This window comes from Carassius auratus, chromosome 7, assembly GCF_003368295.1.
Source record: "Carassius auratus strain Wakin chromosome 7, ASM336829v1, whole genome shotgun sequence".
In the NCBI taxonomy this organism is placed as follows: domain Eukaryota; kingdom Metazoa; phylum Chordata; class Actinopteri; order Cypriniformes; family Cyprinidae; genus Carassius; species Carassius auratus.
In genome coordinates, this window is record NC_039249.1 from 26,503,113 (window position 1) to 26,520,295 (window position 17,183).

Sequence of the window (17,183 nt, forward strand, 5' to 3'; positions counted from 1 at the left end):
TTGCCTGATATTTGCACTATATAAAGCCAATAAAAATAAAAATAAATAATAATAATGATAGATAACAATATCTGTTTTAAAAATAATTGTAAATATTATTGTTAAATATTATGACAAGAACAGTTCCATTGCCCAGTCATTGTAATGCCGTGGTCGAGCAGGAAGTGAGGCATGGCTTTGGAAGGCCCTGTGTTTAAAATACCAGCCACGCTAATTAACTCTGAATAGACTGCTCTCACAGGGAAGTGTGTGTGTGTTTTGTGTGTATGTTTAGGAGAAAAAGATATTTAAAGAATCCCCTGATAGTCACGCTTTCTTGTTGTGTAGCGTAAGTGTGAGAGGAAGAGCAGTCTGTGACAGGATGAGGGGAAGGATGTAGCTTTCAGCTCAGGGTTGAAGGAAAGCAGGCGAGTTTGAGCCGTGACTCACAGACCACTGAAAGATAAGAGACTAAACTTCCCTGCTTGTGCTGAACGAGGGATGCCATTATACACAAAACAGCTCTTCAGTTATTAGGGTGCCATGAATTCTTTTTTTTTTTTCAAATACTGTATGTGTTTTTTTGTTCTCTTTGTATGTTGTTTTTAAGTTTTATGGGGCTTGGTGTTGATACATTTTTATTATTGGTTGGGCCAGTGATAATTCCAATTTTAATATTTCTAAAGTTATGTTTTAATTATCATCAGATGAAGGTATAAAACATTAAATATAATTTATCTTTTTAAATTAAAACATTGTAATAAGAAGATATATTCTACATTCAGAGTACACTCTACTGTTAATTATAAATTAAAATTATATATTTCTTCAAGACCTTACATCTTGATGGATAGATTTTTCGGGGACACTCGTTCACACAGATACTTCATTTTTATATAGCAGTCTTTTTGCACTTTAATACTCGCATACATAATCTGATTAACCCTACTTTTGATTTAATCATTCAAAACTTGTTAACATTCCATGACATGCCAAGTTATACTGTAAATAAAATTTTTATGACTGCATTCCATGAGTGCGTCCTCATTTTCCACATCACGGAAATCATGGGGCTGTAAATGTGCTCATTTTCAGCTCTGTCTGGTGCAATACTGAACATCTAACATTAAATGAAAGATGCCTGTAAAATGTGATTCGAGTACACAAGACTGATCATCACTCACATGAACTCAGACCCTCGTTTCACATCCCTGGCTGAATGCTGCAAGGCACCACTGCTAAGACATGGAGCACCATTGAAATGTGAGTGATACATCCCCTCTGGCTCTGTCATGAGGCATCAAAAGTGTCTTTCTGACTCATAGTCCCCCTCTGAAACTAACGTGTTCATTTCGGATAGTTCTCTCTGAAATCCTATTAGATTAAGCACTTTTAAATCTAATGTAAAAACATTATGCTTGCATCTGTGCAATGATTGAATTCTGTTACATGGATTGACTGATTAAACTTTCAGCATTTTAGGTTAACATTTACATTGTGTAATAGTGGCTAAATTGGGATGGGTCACTGAAATGGGCCTTATTAAAAAAATCTTGTTTCCTTTTTCTGTTTTGTCATAAATGAACGCAACTTGTTTGACCTTTTAGCATGTTTCTGTTGTCTTTGTTTAACAAAAACCTCAGCCGAAGGCACTGATTTACAGTTTTACCATGGTTAAGGGGTTTTGTAACGCTTAACTGTTCCTTATCAAGTTAAAATCACTGTAACGCTTGGTCTGTTGTGACACTTCAAGGTTTGTAGTTAGACTTGCTCTTGCTTCCTGTTTTTGGCCAGTTTTGCAGATGACAAATCTGGATGCACAGATGCAGTTGCGTGCCAAGAGCATCACATAAATACTTAATGCTGGCTGATGTCAGATGTGTGAAGGTTTAACTCTGTGCAGAGGTTTTAATTGCATCCAGAGTTTGCCGTTAAGCTGGGAGCTTCGGGGAGGGATAGGCCTTTATAATTATGCAGCAGACTTAGATGCCAGGGTTTCTGCAGTGCAGACGTCTGGGTTGTGTCCCAAATCTAACGGTCCCAAAGACCCTCTCCATATTGCTGGCAGATTTAAGAATATCTGGAGAGAAACACAGGTGCTGTACTCTCTAACGTGTAGGGTTTGTTCTGTCAGGGTTTGCTCTGGACATGCTTTAATGCTCAAAAGACACCATTATTTTTCAAATACTGTACATTATTGTAGGTCCTCTATGCCCCGCCTCTCAAACGCATCGTTTTCTATAGTCTGCTCTGATTGGCCAACTGACTCAGTGCATTGTGATTGGCTGATCACTGCAAGCACTCGATGGAAATGTAACGCCCCTTTCCATAATCACGAGCTTCATCTTTCAAATAATTGACTCTTCTGGTCCAGTGTCACATATTTCAACAATACATTGGAGTAGAAACTGAATTATGCAATTAAAAAAGGTCATTTAAAAGCTGCCTTTTCAAATTAAATGCTTATACAACTCAATTTTTATTTCTGTTTTTGATTTTCAAAAAATTATTTTGGTGCATCACAAAACAAACAAAAAAATCTATAGAAATATAATAAATATATTTTTTAAAGATTCTTCTTAAGACCAAACCTAGATGTTTATACAGATGTAAATTCATAGTTACTAGGGGTGTAACGGTTCACAAAATTCACGGTTCGGTTCGATACGATTCACTGGTGTTTTGGTTCGGTTCGGTACGGTTCGGTACGTTTTAGATACAGCAAAAAGAAAAAATTGGCAGATACATTTCCTTGATTTAAAAAAATATATTTATTAAAACTAACAAAGTATGTTTTTTTTTACATTGAACAATGATGGAGCTATTCTTTACCCATCTTCTATGGTGTTTTCTTAGTAGCATACTGTATAAAACAAAAACAGCTCCTTATAAAAAAAAAAATGAAAATTTTATATTATTGTTGTAGTAGTTATGAACAAATACAAAGATGTAACTTTTTATATGGAACTCTATAACTCTTTATATTGAGTGTGTTTTTACTCAATTAGTTCTCTATAGGGCTTTTGTTTTTAGGCACAAAGCAGGAATTACGGTCTGGCTGAAATGAGCTCGTGAAGGAATATTGTAACGGGGCTCAATTACATTAAGCATATTCTTAAAACCTGCGTTTTCCACTACAGAGCGCGCTCGCTCACTCAGTACGCGCGGCGCTGGACCCTGGGCTCAGCGTTGCCCTTCAGATACAACGCAATTTGGGCTGCACTATGCCAAGAGCAAAGTAGGTGGAGTTTTCAAAACTGCCCGTGAATACGTTCTATTTATAACAGTTGTTCTATCTAATAACGTGCAGGCCTGTTAATTGTATCGTACTGCTCAGGAAATTCCGACACAGTACAGTACTAGTCCATTTTGATTTCCGTGCTTGCTCGGATGCCCCGATCGATTGGTAAAGTGCACCCAAACACCAGACCTGTTGGTTATTGGAGGATCTTCTATTTCTGGTCTGTTAAACGCATTGGCCATTTTGCAACGAGCCTTCAGCGCGTACTGAGTGAGCGAGCGCCTGCTGAGTAGCCTAACATAAACATATAAGGTGGTGTTTCTTTCCCTCTTCGGGGGTGTCAGGGGCGTTGCCTGTTACGTCGTTTGGGTTATTGAGCTACCTTGTTGAACGCATATCATTATATTTCACAATTTTTTATTTATTTTGCAAATATAATTAATTAGTCCAACGAACCGTTCGGTACATAATGCGTACCGCGTACCGAACCGAAAGCCTCGTACCGAACGGTTCAATACGAATACGCGTATCGTTACACCCCTAATAGTTACACATTTACTGTAAAATTGTGGCAAATGGCACAAAGCATTTATTGTTTTATTGATCATTTTGGAAACTTCAGTTAGAAAGGGTTAAAAATCAGAAGGAATTGCAATACTAGCCCTGGACCAGCACTATATCGCTGTATTTTTACTAGTTATAGTATTGACCTAGAGCAATGATATGTTGTGGATTATTATTTTTTTTTGTTGTGTTTTTTTATATTCTTTAACAGTATGTCTGGCTGGGCTGGGCTGTGTTGTTAAATCAATGAGGCTCAGTGTGACCCTGAACAGGCCCGGTCACATACAGCAGCAGACTGAATTATTATTGACCAGAGAGCACAGCATTAGCCGAGCTGCCACTCCCATTACAACAACTGAATGCGTCCCACAGATAATCTAAAGACACTCAGGAGGATTGACTTCATTTAGGCCGCTCAAAACACTCTCACACTCTATAGTGTAACCATTCAGGGCAAAAATGTCCTAATTCTGGCCTAGGCCAAGTGGTGAGTCACTTAGCAGTACAGCACGTGAGTCTGAAACCGAAAGAGGAAATGGGGAAATGAGTGCTGTTGTAATTGAACAGCATGCCAAACATAATACTGTCCTAATGACTTAATTTAAGTCATATATTATAAAATTAAAATGAACAATTAAAATGTAAGAAAATAAGGTGATCAAAATATTAATTAAACTTTAGTGGTAAAATAAAAAAAGCATGTGATGGTTTAAGCTGTAGTCACAGTCATAGCTGAGCAGTGATGTAGTGTGTTCACAGAGACAGTCATCAGTGGTCACCAGTGATTTTGGATGAGGCTGGCATTGACCTCCAGAGAAATCCCAAAGTGCTCAGGCAGGATGACTGTGTCCAGTGGTGTTAGTCAGACTAAACCCACTCAACCGCCGGGGATTTACAGTGTCCAAAACAGCCACACAACACGTTTATAAGTAACATTTCTGTAGTCACTGAAAGCGACGGGACCCTGTGATTTGACCCCAGCTGATTGCCGTGGCTAAATGTACAATCCACCAACAAGCTCTAACTCAGAGGAGTGTGTGCAAAATGAATTGTCAAATAAAAAATAAATAAAATAATTTATATACACTATTGATCAAAGGTGTGGAATAATTTTAAAGGGACACTGAGTAGGAATTACTCCCATCTAGTGGTGAAATTGTATTTTGCATTCAAACTAAATTTGCTCGCCAGCGCCTCGCTTTTTCAAATGCGCGTTGCATCTACGGTAGGCGATATGTACCAAAAAGCTTTAACAGGATGTATTCTAATAGCACTTCGTCGAGTTTTCCTTCAGGTGAACAGGTGTGTTATTTCAAACAAACTGCAACATGACAACTAACAAACGAATGTTACAGTATGAATTACTGACTGTGGAAAACATGAAATATTGTAATTAGTAGTTATGTCTAATTTATTCGTTATATTTTCTGAATTATATGCATTGTTAGATATAAAAAAAATATTATAATATAGACTGTAACACTGACTTACCTGTCGAGAAGAAAACTGGCCACTTCAGCGTCTCTTTTGAAATCTTTATCAAGCATTAGCTCTTTCCACCTAGAAAAAGCTTCCTCGACATTAACTCTTGTTTTCTGTAATCTACGGTCACGTTTCCTTTTACGTTCTATTTTTGACTGTTTTGGCGACGATGTTTTCTTCTCCTGTGGCGCAGCATATGTATGGTCCATAATAAGAATGCAATCCAGACTTTTAAACTTGCCGGTGCAGTTTCAAGCGCCTCTGACTGCTCTGCACCTGCGTTTCTGGCTCTGTCCGAAAACGCGCTGTGGAAACGCGTTGGCTTAGTACTTTTTGTCCCTCTCTGCTATTATAGTTTTGCAAGATGGCGGAACTACATGGAAGCCTCCGTCAACCTACCCGTCCCATGTATATAAAGATAATAAATTCTTCATTTACAAGGATTAGTTTAAACATTGGCATAGGTATTTGTACACCATTGAGGGCATATTTATGAATAAAAATATTGATTTTAGATAATAAAATACCTAAAAAGTTACTTATTGTCCCTTTAAAGAAATTACATATATTAATATATATGTTTTTAAATCTGTATAAAAATTAAGGTTTTGCATTTTTTTTATGTATTTCAAATATACAGTAAAAACATCATTTTATGTAATTATGTTATTAACCCTTTGAGAGGTACAGTCCCACATATGGGATTTTTATTTCCCTGCCCCTGGGAGTTTGGTCCCACATACATTGCTTGTATGATTAGCTAGCATGTACTAGCATGTTGGTATGCTAATAACATGCTAATCATACTAGCAACATGATATTAACATGCTCATCGTGACAGAAAAATGCTAGCAACATGCTAGTGACATGCTTATCATGATCGAAACATGCTAGCAACATGTAAGTGACATGTTAATCATACTACCAACATGTTAATAGCATGCTAATCATGCTAATAATAAGTTAGCAACATGTTAGTCATGCTAGAAACAGCCTAGCAACCATCCCAGGTACCCTAGCAATGTGTTTTATACAGTAGTTATCTGTTTTTCTGATTTTCTGATGAAAACATTCAAACTTTTTAACTTTTAAACTAATCTGAACTGTAAACTTTCATTATGTAAATATGCAAGCTTTTAAAACTACTTCAAACTTTCTGGCTTTTTCAAACCAACTTAAAGTTTGTCTTCAGACCTTACTCATCTAGTTATATTATAAAATATTATTGAAATATTACCGCAGTTTAATAGAACCATTTTTGTAAAGTGGAAAATATATATTTTTTTTGTGTTATATGTTTTAACATTTATTCCGTAATTTTAAAATTAATAAATAAAATGTAAACTTATAAAAGAAATTCAAATTAACCACTTACATTTTTTTTTTTTTAATTGTTTACTTGCATGTTGTGACCATTGACATCAGAGAACTGACCATATGATTGTTAAATGATTACAATATTAACATCTCGGGAGATACGTCAAGTAAATATTTAAAGGTCAAAGGGGTTCAGCTGACAAAAGAATTGAGGAATACTTGATCTATAGAAATAAACATATGCCGTCTGGCTAAGAGAGGCACCTGAGACTCTGCAGGCCCCAAACACACTGACTGCAAACTCTCTGCGCTCACACGTGGAGAGGATTATGGTCTTATCACACTGACACTGTTTTGAGAGTGTTTCCCCTGTGACGACTCTCTGGCCAAGAGATAATATTTACCTGATGCGGTCCATTAGAAGACGTGGCTTGAGATCAGAGCGGGTTGTTGTGTGTTTGTGTGAGTGACAGAATGCTCTAATGGTTTCATTTCTCAGCCCCTGAGATCAATTCACAAGCTCTTACACTGAACGCCCTCTGTGGAGCTCATCCAAAATATGTTTGCTAAACGTTCCCCTGTGTCTTGTGCCGGGAAAAGCCACAAACTTCCAGTTCCTGCTTTTGATGTTATTTTATTCTCAGTTCAATATGTGTCAGAGCGGATTTCGGTAATTGTGATTAATTTGGCTTCTCAGTTGTTTATTCACTCCCCCAACTTCTCCTATGAGATCAAGACCTTTAACTCAAGACAAAAGCCTTTTGTGTTGTTATTTCATCTGTGGAGGATTCGCCGCTGCCAGAGCATGCTGGGGTAGAATACACCATACCCTTTCATAGCAGGCCTTTCGTAATATATACACAGTCACCTTAAAGTCACCTTTATTTATATAGTGCTTTAAACAAAATACATTGCGTCAAAGCACTGAACAACATTCAAAGTGATTATTTGAGCTAATATTATATGCTTTAAATTAAAGGATTTTTAAGGCTAATACTGCAATACCAAAAGGAGTGAACAGACAGTTGTTTGAACACTTATGAAATAAATATTTTAGTAAAATAACCACAGTAATGATTAGGACTATCTATGTAACACATTGATTTGCTATGATGGATTTTTGTCTTTTTTATTTCATATGATATAGTTTTAGCAATATCAAACCAGCAAGAGTGTGTTTTAGTTTTTTCCGAACATCAGCATAATTGCAAATATGATATTGATTTTATGCAATAGTTCAAACACTGTTTTTGTTCAATTGTACCAATGAAAATAGTTCCAAATCGAAAGCAGAACTATTCTGCCTTTCTGAGCTACAATAAGTCAATGCTTCAGTGACCCATTCATAAAGTCATTTGCTTAATTTTTTCATATTAAGAGTTTCATTTTATAGAAAGAAAGAAAGAAAGAAAGACTTTAATATTTCAATACTCAGTATGGCCATTTAAAACCCATAAAAGTCCTAGCATTATTTATGCTATTCTAATTACAGTGTAAATGCATTCATGCTGCCTCAGTCTCTGCAAATATACTTGAATACTTTCCAGATGCAACTTCAGAATAAACTTTGTAGCCTTAAAAGCTTATGTCATACAATATATTTTGAATCTAAATATTTCTCTATATTTTTTGTAATGTTTATTTAATCTGTTCTCATTTAACACTATATGACTTTGTGGGTCATTTCTCAGATCAAATTGATTTCCAATTAATTTAATTAATTTGATTAGTTAATTGGCACAGCATGAAGTAATTTAATAAAAAATGTAATTACTTGACAGCCCTGAAAAAAATATGAAGAAAATAATAATAATAATAATTATTATAATTATAATAAATACCCGAGGCCTAAATAAAATCACACGCTTATGTTTCTAATTTCAAAGGCCCTCATTTTTGAAACCGAAGTGCTAAAAATGCTTTTGGAAAACTGCCCCCCTGTTCATGATTTGTGAATCTCAGCAGACTTTAATGGCAGCTGTTTCCTGCAGTAACAGGAATGTTGAGTATCAAGAAGCCTGGCAGTCCATCCTCACTGTTTTCTCCGTGTCTGTTTAAAGTTTTTTGGCTTCAGCAGGCCTGGGATAGCCGTGAAGTATTGCTGTGTCTTTGACTGCACAGGAAGAGTTGAGGTGACACTTTAACGGCTGATTTTTGTCCTCGTCTGACCCGTCTTCCTGGAGCGTCCAGGCCTCTATCATTTAGTGTGCAGAGCGGATGATGAATTTCTGAAACCCCATTCATTAATATGTCAGAGGAGTGACTGTGCAACATCCACTTGATGTTTTGCATGTGCTGTTCATCATGAAGGGCTAAATAGACTTTTCCATCATGGGTTCCAAAGGCCATTTGTAAAGTTATCTCAGTGTTTGACATAACCTTTTCTAGACATTCAAGACATAGCTGGCTAGATGCGTCATGATGGCGGGACTGTTACATTAGCTCATGGCTGTCAGCTGTACACCCCTGGTGCCGCCCTACCCAGAATTCCGTTCGTCTGTGGCAGAACGGCTTGCCCTTGCTTCCCCCGAGAGCTGTAAAGCCCACTCTGAAAGTCTGACTCATAACAAGGCGGTGTGCGTCTGGCACACTTGGCTGTGGGATTGACCTCTGGAGCGGCTGTAGGTGCCAGGAGTGAGCGCTGTCCCTTCAGACGGACCTCGGCAGCTCGTTCCACTGAGGAATTTGTTTATTTGTGGCGCAGCTACAAATAATGAGAGCATTTATGTACAACTGAATGACTTCCTGCTCTCCAGGCAGGCCTGTAACAAAAATAGGCCAAAAGGGGGATGTAGTAGGCACTTACAACAGACTTAGTGTGGTCTTACAAAACATTTTTTTTGTTTGTTTTTTTCTTGATGCAGTCCACTTACAACTTAGTCAAGTTGTCTTGCATCACACCCTTAATTATTTTTCACCCTCTCACTGACCCCTACAATTAAAGAGCCTGTGCTTTTAAAACTTCTACAGTATGTGAATGCGCTGGTATGGCCAACCTCTTCACACATTTACAGTTGTGGGTTTGTTGGCTTGTCAAGCATGTTTTTTTTTCGTACCTTGTTTTTCTGTAATAGCATCTTGTAAAGCATGCAATTAATATTTTTAGAATTATTAAATCTAATTGTAATTACTGCACTATGTAACAAGAATGCCATGGGCCAGTTATTTAAATTGTGAAGTATGCATATGCTGGGGTTATTTTTTTATGGTTTTCAATGGCAGACGTATTATTTTAAAGTGGGCTTCAACTGAAAATAAGTTGAAACTTTAATTAGCAAGCGAATAAGTTGCAACTGAATTTTAAACTGAAGCTCACTTTGACATACTGTATCATATTTATTTCTCTTTGATATACTGAATTTATTTATTTCTTTTCCCCTTCATTTTAAGCGTGCCAGCTCTCTTATGCTGTTTGTTTTTCTTGTGTTCACAGGCTTTTGGCAATGCTAAAACAGCCCATAATAACAACTCCAGCCGTTTTGGGAAGTTCATCCAAGTGAACTATCAGGAAAGTGGCACAGTTAGAGGGTAAGAGCTGCGTAAGTCTGCAGTCTTGCAGAGCTGTTTGAACCCTTGTCTAATGTGGTGTTTGTTCTTATGCAGGGCATACGTGGAGAAATACCTGCTGGAGAAGTCCCGGCTCGTCTATCAGGAACACAATGAAAGGTATGAGATCTTGTATGATTTGTCAACGCTGTTGAATTTTCATTTCAACAGTTAAGAAAAGAAGTCAGCTGTTGAATTTAAATATTTTGTAATTAAATCAACATTGTTATACTGGACTCGACAACAGTTTATTTAAACTCGAGAGTGTGTAGATCGTGAGGAAATAAATCCAGTAGTGAACATGTGGGAATCATTTCTCCACAGTGTTCCGTTTTGTCAGAGTAATTTTTTCAGCTTATATGTGTGAATCTCAGCTTTATCTACTGGATGTTATTACTAGTCCCACTGGTTTGAACTTCTTGTTTTTGGAGTTTGGTGTAAATCACAGCAGTCATATTGTACTTGAGAATCAGGGACATGCTTTATCAAACGGAAATGATGAGGCGAAAAATGATAAAGGGACAAACAGTAAAGCTATCTCTGTCATTTTCATTTTTTGTCCTTACCAGCTAGGTCAATGACATGACACACACACACACACACACACACGCGTGCACACACACACACACACACACAAATATATATAGACACAATAAAATACACTAAAACTACCATTCAAACAGTTTCAGATACAAGGTACAATATCTATTACTGGGGCTGTTCAGAAGGTACAAATTTGTACCTAAAAAGTTTCATATTGATACCTCAAAGGTACATAGAGTATTAACATTTTTGGGGGTAAAACTTTACAAGTAACGTGATTAATCAGATTACTTTTAAGTAACTAGTAAAGTAACGCATTAATTTTAATTTAGAAGGAAATGTCTGAGTTACTTTTTCAAATAAGTAATGGCAGTTACTTTGTTTCCCATGTATTAACTGACAGTTCTTGTGTATATAAAAATTATTTATGTAATAAATTTTTATTTTCCAATGTTTTTGCTTCTGACCTTCGATAATCCAATTCAACCATACCAAGCAAAAATGACACATTTGTGTTTCATTTTTGCTATTGCTGAATAGTGTCGAACTTTCTTCTACCGTGATATATTCTCACTGCAATTTGTTTGAGCTGCACCCTTTACTGAGCCTCATTCATTTCACTTTTGTTCTGTAAAGGGCTTTTACATTTGTAAAATAAGTTCTTTATATTAAAAACAAACAAGCAAGCCCTGCCCAAAAAAAAGAAACTCAAAAGTTACATAATGCATTACTTTCCGTAAAAAGAAATGTAATAAGTTACTTTTATAGGTAGTAGCGCAATATTTTAATGCATTACTTTTAAAAGTAACATTCCCCAACACTGCACATTAGTACCTAAAGTGTATATATCAGTATCTAAAAGTTACAAAAGTGAAAAGTTACTGTCACAGTGACAACTTTTCTTCCTTTTTTTCAATTTCTGAATTAAACTTTTACATTTCTTGAGGCATAAAGTCAAAAATAAACCTGTTGTCACTGGTTAAGGAAATTTTTAAGGTGGTAGTCAGTACATAATGCAAGCTGCTCCGATCTGGACCAGACTGTAACCCTTTATGTATTCATAGGCACATATGTTCATACTGCACCTGATGGTACATTGGTTTGTTCTTCCAGGAATTACCATGTGTTTTACTACCTGCTGGCAGGGGCGAGTGAAGAGGAGAGGACATTGTTCCACCTCAAAAAGCCTGAAGAATACCATTACCTCAATCAGGTACGGGCTGATACTGCTGCATGCACCATACTCACCATCAGTGAACCTATTTACTACTGGTATTAACATTGGTCTCAGATGATCCGATCACAAGTGGTCAGCCGAGAAACATTGTCATTTACATCCAGTGTTAACATGCATCTCCTGTGACCACTTGAGATCGAATTTCATTGAGGGGAGGGTCTATGATTTCATGAGCACTTACATCACTTACTACGTCAGTGTGTGACTGCATGTTAATGTCAAACTTACGGAAGATGTTTTGTGCACATTTTTGTGTGGGCATTTCCAAAATTTCTAATTGTTTGAATGTTTTCTTTTTAAGTCTAGCCTGAACTAGCTGCAATGGTAGATGGTTATTTTGTTGTCCGTTGTCCAGGGTGCATCAAGACACATGTGTTTACATGAAAATAATATATACAGTACAAAGGAAACGTGTGTTTCTCAATATCCTGAACTGTTTATACATGGAATTGTCCACATATGACTGAATATCCTGGGATGTTTTTTTTTCTGAAGGAAATTTTATTTCTTCTCCATGGAACACAAAAGGAGATATTTTGTAGAATGTTCATGCTGTTCATTCCCTTACAATTAAAGTGTATGGTAGCCTGGGGTGTATATTTCTAAAAAGGCATTATTCAATATTAATTTATTCAATAAATACAGGTACAATTACAGCTTGGACATTCTGCTATAACTATTGTATTCCTTAGTGAGAATAAATTATGATTTCAGGGATCAATTATAGATTTTGTTTAGCGACAAAACTACAGATTTGTATTTTTGGTATGTGTAGTGTTAATAAGATATCAATACTTATTTATTCTACATCATAAGTACCTGGATATTGTGACAGCCCTAGTCTATGGCGTAGTTAAAAATCAACAAAGCTTTGTTGACAAAATTGGATGGCAGCATTTTTTGTGTGTGTGTGTGTGTGTGGTGTGGTGTGGCCTTGTGGAGTCAGGTTTTGTCAGGAGTGCGTGTCAGGCAGCTGCTCCCTGAGGCCGGTGTCACTCTCACTGGGCAAACAGGAAGGAGGGGAAAATAGAGGAAACAGATTCCACAGTTCATTCCTTTCAGCTGGCCCCGTGGTCTCGTACACAGAGACGCTTTAAAACCCAATCCCCCCACAGAAAGCATCCCTGTGCTCCTAACATGCCCCTCATTTCCATAACACACACCTGCCTCATGCTTTTGTTTCTGTGTGAAAATCTGTTTCATGCAGCCGTCCAGTCTTTTGTTTTTGTGTGTAACTGATTAACGTTAAATGCTCACAAATATTAACACTGCATGTGTTAATAAGAGTTTTTGTCTAATGTGTCTGTGTTTATATGTTTGTGTATCTTCCATTGCAAACTAAATTAGAAGAGCTTTCTCAAAATAGCTCAAATCTTCAATCTGATTGACTAGCTTTTACATCACACACCAACAAAATCAAAACCACTAGTGGGTTTTTGGTTGACTAGACAGTCATGACCCATTCCTACTCAGTAATTTGGCCAGTGTTTGACAGTCGCTAGCAGAAGTCTCAGGGTTTCGCATACAGAGGATCTCTGTTGTCTCCAGGCAAGAGTCCCTCTTTTTGTCCTTGATCTCGTGCGTCCATCTGGCACTGCCTGCACACACAAATTCCTCTGTGCACTTACATATTCAGCAGGAAAAATAGAAATATCAAGTTAGGATTACATACAAAAGTCCAAGGCTCCAGTGAGCTGAGAAACTTAATAAAGAAGAAACTTTAGAGGTGTGAATTCTTGTCATTTTTTCAAGTACCATTATAGTTTTTTTTTTTTTCTTAACGTCTGTCTCTAATGTCTCTTAAAGCCTCAAAAATGTGGAGAATTCAAAAAAAAAAAAAAAAAAAAAAACATTCACAGAAATATGGCTGTGGCTTGCGGATTTAATTCTAGCCTGTTGTTTTGCTTTGCTAATAGTCTAACTTTTTTGAAAACTTGTTAGGCAAGAGCAAATACTAAATGTTATTTGGTTTTCGTTAACATTTCACAGTAAGGTTCAATTTGTTATTAATGCATTAGATACAACAAACGATTAATAATCATTGTTTTTCTTGTTAGCTGTTAGAATATAAATGTTGACTTACTGTATACAGCCTTATTGTAAAGTTTTACAAGGTTCTTTATAAATTAATACATTTTCTTAATTTGATAAATCCTTATAAAGGTAAACATTAATTTCTCCTGCATATAAAAATTCACATATAACCCATTTCACGATCTGTCATCTGAGTGTGTGCCATCTTTTGTCTTAATATATTTGGTACATCTCAAAAAATTAGAATATCATTGAAAAGTTCTTCATTTTGAATTTAATTAAAAAAAAGCTAACTTTCTTATATTCTAGATTCATTGCACACAAACTGAAATATTTTAATAGTTTTTTTGTTTTAATTCTGGTGGTTATAGGTATATAGTATCTCATAAAAGATTTTCAATAAATATTTGCAATAAATACTTGGTTGGGGCTCCTTTTGCATGAATTACTGCTTCAATGTGGTGTGGCATGGAGGCGATCAGTCTGTAGCACTGATGAAGCGTTATTGAAGCCCAGTTTGCTTTGAAAGCAGCCTTTAGCTCCACTGTATTGTTCATCAGATCTTACTTATCTTCCCCTTCACAAGTCAGGGAAGTCGTGGCCTAATGGTTAGAGGGTTGGACTCCCAATCGAAGGGTTGTGAGTTCTAGTCTCGGGCCGGCAGGAATTGTGGGTGGGGGGAGTGTATGAACAGCTCTCTCTCCACCTTCAATACCACGACTTAGGTGCCCTTGAGCAAGGCATCGAACCCCCAACTGCTCCCCGGGCGCCGCAGCATAAATGGCTGCCCACTGCTCCGGGTGTGTGCTCACAGTGTGTGTGTGTGTGTGTGTTCACTGCTCTGTGTGCGTGCATTTTGGATGGGTTAAATGCAGAGCACAAATTCTGAGTATGGGTCACCATACTTGGCTGAATGTCACTTCATTTCACAATACCCCATAGACTTTCTGTGAGATTCAGGTCAGGTGAGTTGGCTGACCAATCAAGCACAGTAATATCATGGTCATCAAACCACTTGGAAGTGGTTGTGGCACTGTGGGCAGGTGTTAAAGTCCTGCTGCAAAATGAAATCAGCATCTCCATAAAGCTTGTCAGCAGATGGAAGCATAAAGTGCTCCAAAATCTGGTAGATGGCTGCATTGACTTTGGACTGGATAAAACACAATGGACCAACACCAGCAGACTTTCACAGCTCCCCAAATCATCATTGACTTCTGAAATCTGGAAGACTTTAGACCTTGATTTTCAAAAGAAAAGGCTAAATTTACTTTAATCTGAAAAGAGGACTGTGTACCCTGAGCAACAGTCCAGTTCTTTTTCTCCTTACCCCAGGTGAAATTATTCTGAATTTTTTTTTTTTTTTCTGGTTCAGCAGTGGCTTGGTTCTAGGAATGTGAGAGCTGTTGTACTTTTCTTGAAGTTGTCTGTGTGTGGTGACTCCTGATGCGCTGACTCCGGCTTCAGTCCACTCCTTGTGAAGCTCTCCCAACTTCTTGAATTGGCTTTTCCTGACAATCTTCCCAAGGATGTGGTCATCCCTGTTGCTTGTGCACCTTTTCCTACCACACTTTTTCCTTCCAGTCAACTTTGTATGAATATATTTTGATACAGCACTCTGTGAACAGCCCAGAAATATTTGAGTTTGTGTGCAATGAATCTAGAATAAAAGAAAGTTTGCTGAAATTAAATGGCAAGAGATCAAGACCTTTTCCATGATATTCTAATTTTTTTAGATGCACCTGTATGTCATTTTGAGCTTTTGCTTTGTTGGAATGGAATACTATCATACTTAGTTGAGACAGGTAGCAATAAGAGGCCGGAAATTTTAAATGTACATATAAGGCATAGCTGGAGCACCAATTTGCAACTTATTAGGTCAACTGGCAACATGATTGGTTAAAATAAGAGCCTCTCAGGCAGTGTCTCTCAGAAATCAAGAAGGGGAGAGGAACACCAATTCCCCCAATGCTGCGGCGAAAAATAGTGGAGCAATATCAGAAAGGAGTTTCTCAGAAAAAAATTGCAAAGAGTTTAAAGTTACCATCATCTACCGATTTACTGAATTTATATTCCCCTTTTTCTTTAGACATGCAAAACAGTTTCTAGCGTGCAGCAATAATGTTTCAACCCATGGTATGCTGCACTGAAAAACTCTCTAATTTGTAGTCACATAATAAGTTAAGAAAGACATTGAAATTCCAAAGTTGAATGATCAGACTGGAACTTGGAAATCAAGTCCATTGCATTATGGGATAACTCATACTGCACCTTAGTGGGCCATCTGTATTGCATGTGTATTTTGTGCACAATATACTGTACATACTAAAGAAAATAGTAGTAGAGTAGTTTGAAAGCATCCCTTTCTGAGCATAGCCTTTTGTGTTTCTAACCCAGATCATCTTGCTAAATTGTGTAATGCTTTTGTTCTCCCATTTAAAAACTGCATGTGTTTAACAGGCATTGTGTGGAATGTCGCTCTAATCCCATCTACCTTACTTCCAGATGACAAAGAAACCTCACAGGCTGCACTGGGAAAATTACTATGAGAACGAACCGGTCAGTATTGCAATAATGTGTCGTTGCTGTACAGAGAAGAGTCACTGGCTCCACAAATCACTTTCTTTCGCACAATACTCCACTCCCATCCTCTCTCTATGTGTGTGTGTGTGTGTGTGTGTGTGTGTTTGGCTCGGGGTGTAATTCGTATTCTCTCTGCTTCTCAATGGCTTTCCCTTAGGCTGTGCATATTGTTTGGTCATTGTGTTTTTGAGGTGTTCCCTTATCTGCCGTCATGCTATTCTTCTGATTCTATAAATAGATTGAACTCTGGGCATCTCAGTTAAACAACATTTGGTTGGATAAGACTGATAAGCAACAGTACAAACAAGCTTTATTTGCATTGGGAGGGTGATACAAATGTACATTTGAGATCTTTGACTCTAGTGACATGAAGAACTAATCCCAGACTTCACTAGCTGAGAATTAATGGGTTAAATACTACTAAATTATACTTTTATCACAGTACCAAAAATTTTGTAGTCACATAGTACAAATACCAGTAAATTTAATTTGGAAAAACATTTAATGTTAAATCAAATTAGTTAAATATTAATGCTAATAGTAGTTATAAGTAAGTAATACATTAAAAAGCATGTAGCTTTCACGTATAGGTCAAGTGAAAAGTTTAGTAATTCAATAATGAACAAAAACACAATGCATTTATACAGTGGCAGGTATTTC

The 17,183-nt window shown here is 37.0% G+C and overlaps 1 protein-coding gene across 8 annotated transcripts in view; it reads left to right on the top strand.

The window, feature by feature from the left end:
* LOC113106355 (unconventional myosin-IXa-like) overlaps nt 1-17,183 on the top strand; it is a 122,398-nt gene that overhangs the window by 53,689 nt on the left and 51,526 nt on the right. For 6 of the 8 annotated variants that reach the window (XM_026268201.1, XM_026268203.1, XM_026268207.1 and 3 more), the window contains exons 3-6: nt 10,017-10,111; nt 10,187-10,249; nt 11,786-11,885; nt 16,446-16,499. In XM_026268201.1, coding sequence (XP_026123986.1) covers nt 10,017-10,111; nt 10,187-10,249; nt 11,786-11,885; nt 16,446-16,499 — 312 coding nt within the window. The remainder of the gene's footprint in view (nt 1-10,016; nt 10,112-10,186; nt 10,250-11,785; nt 11,886-16,445; nt 16,500-17,183) is intronic. The other 2 variants (XM_026268204.1, XM_026268205.1) reach the window with 1 other exon arrangement.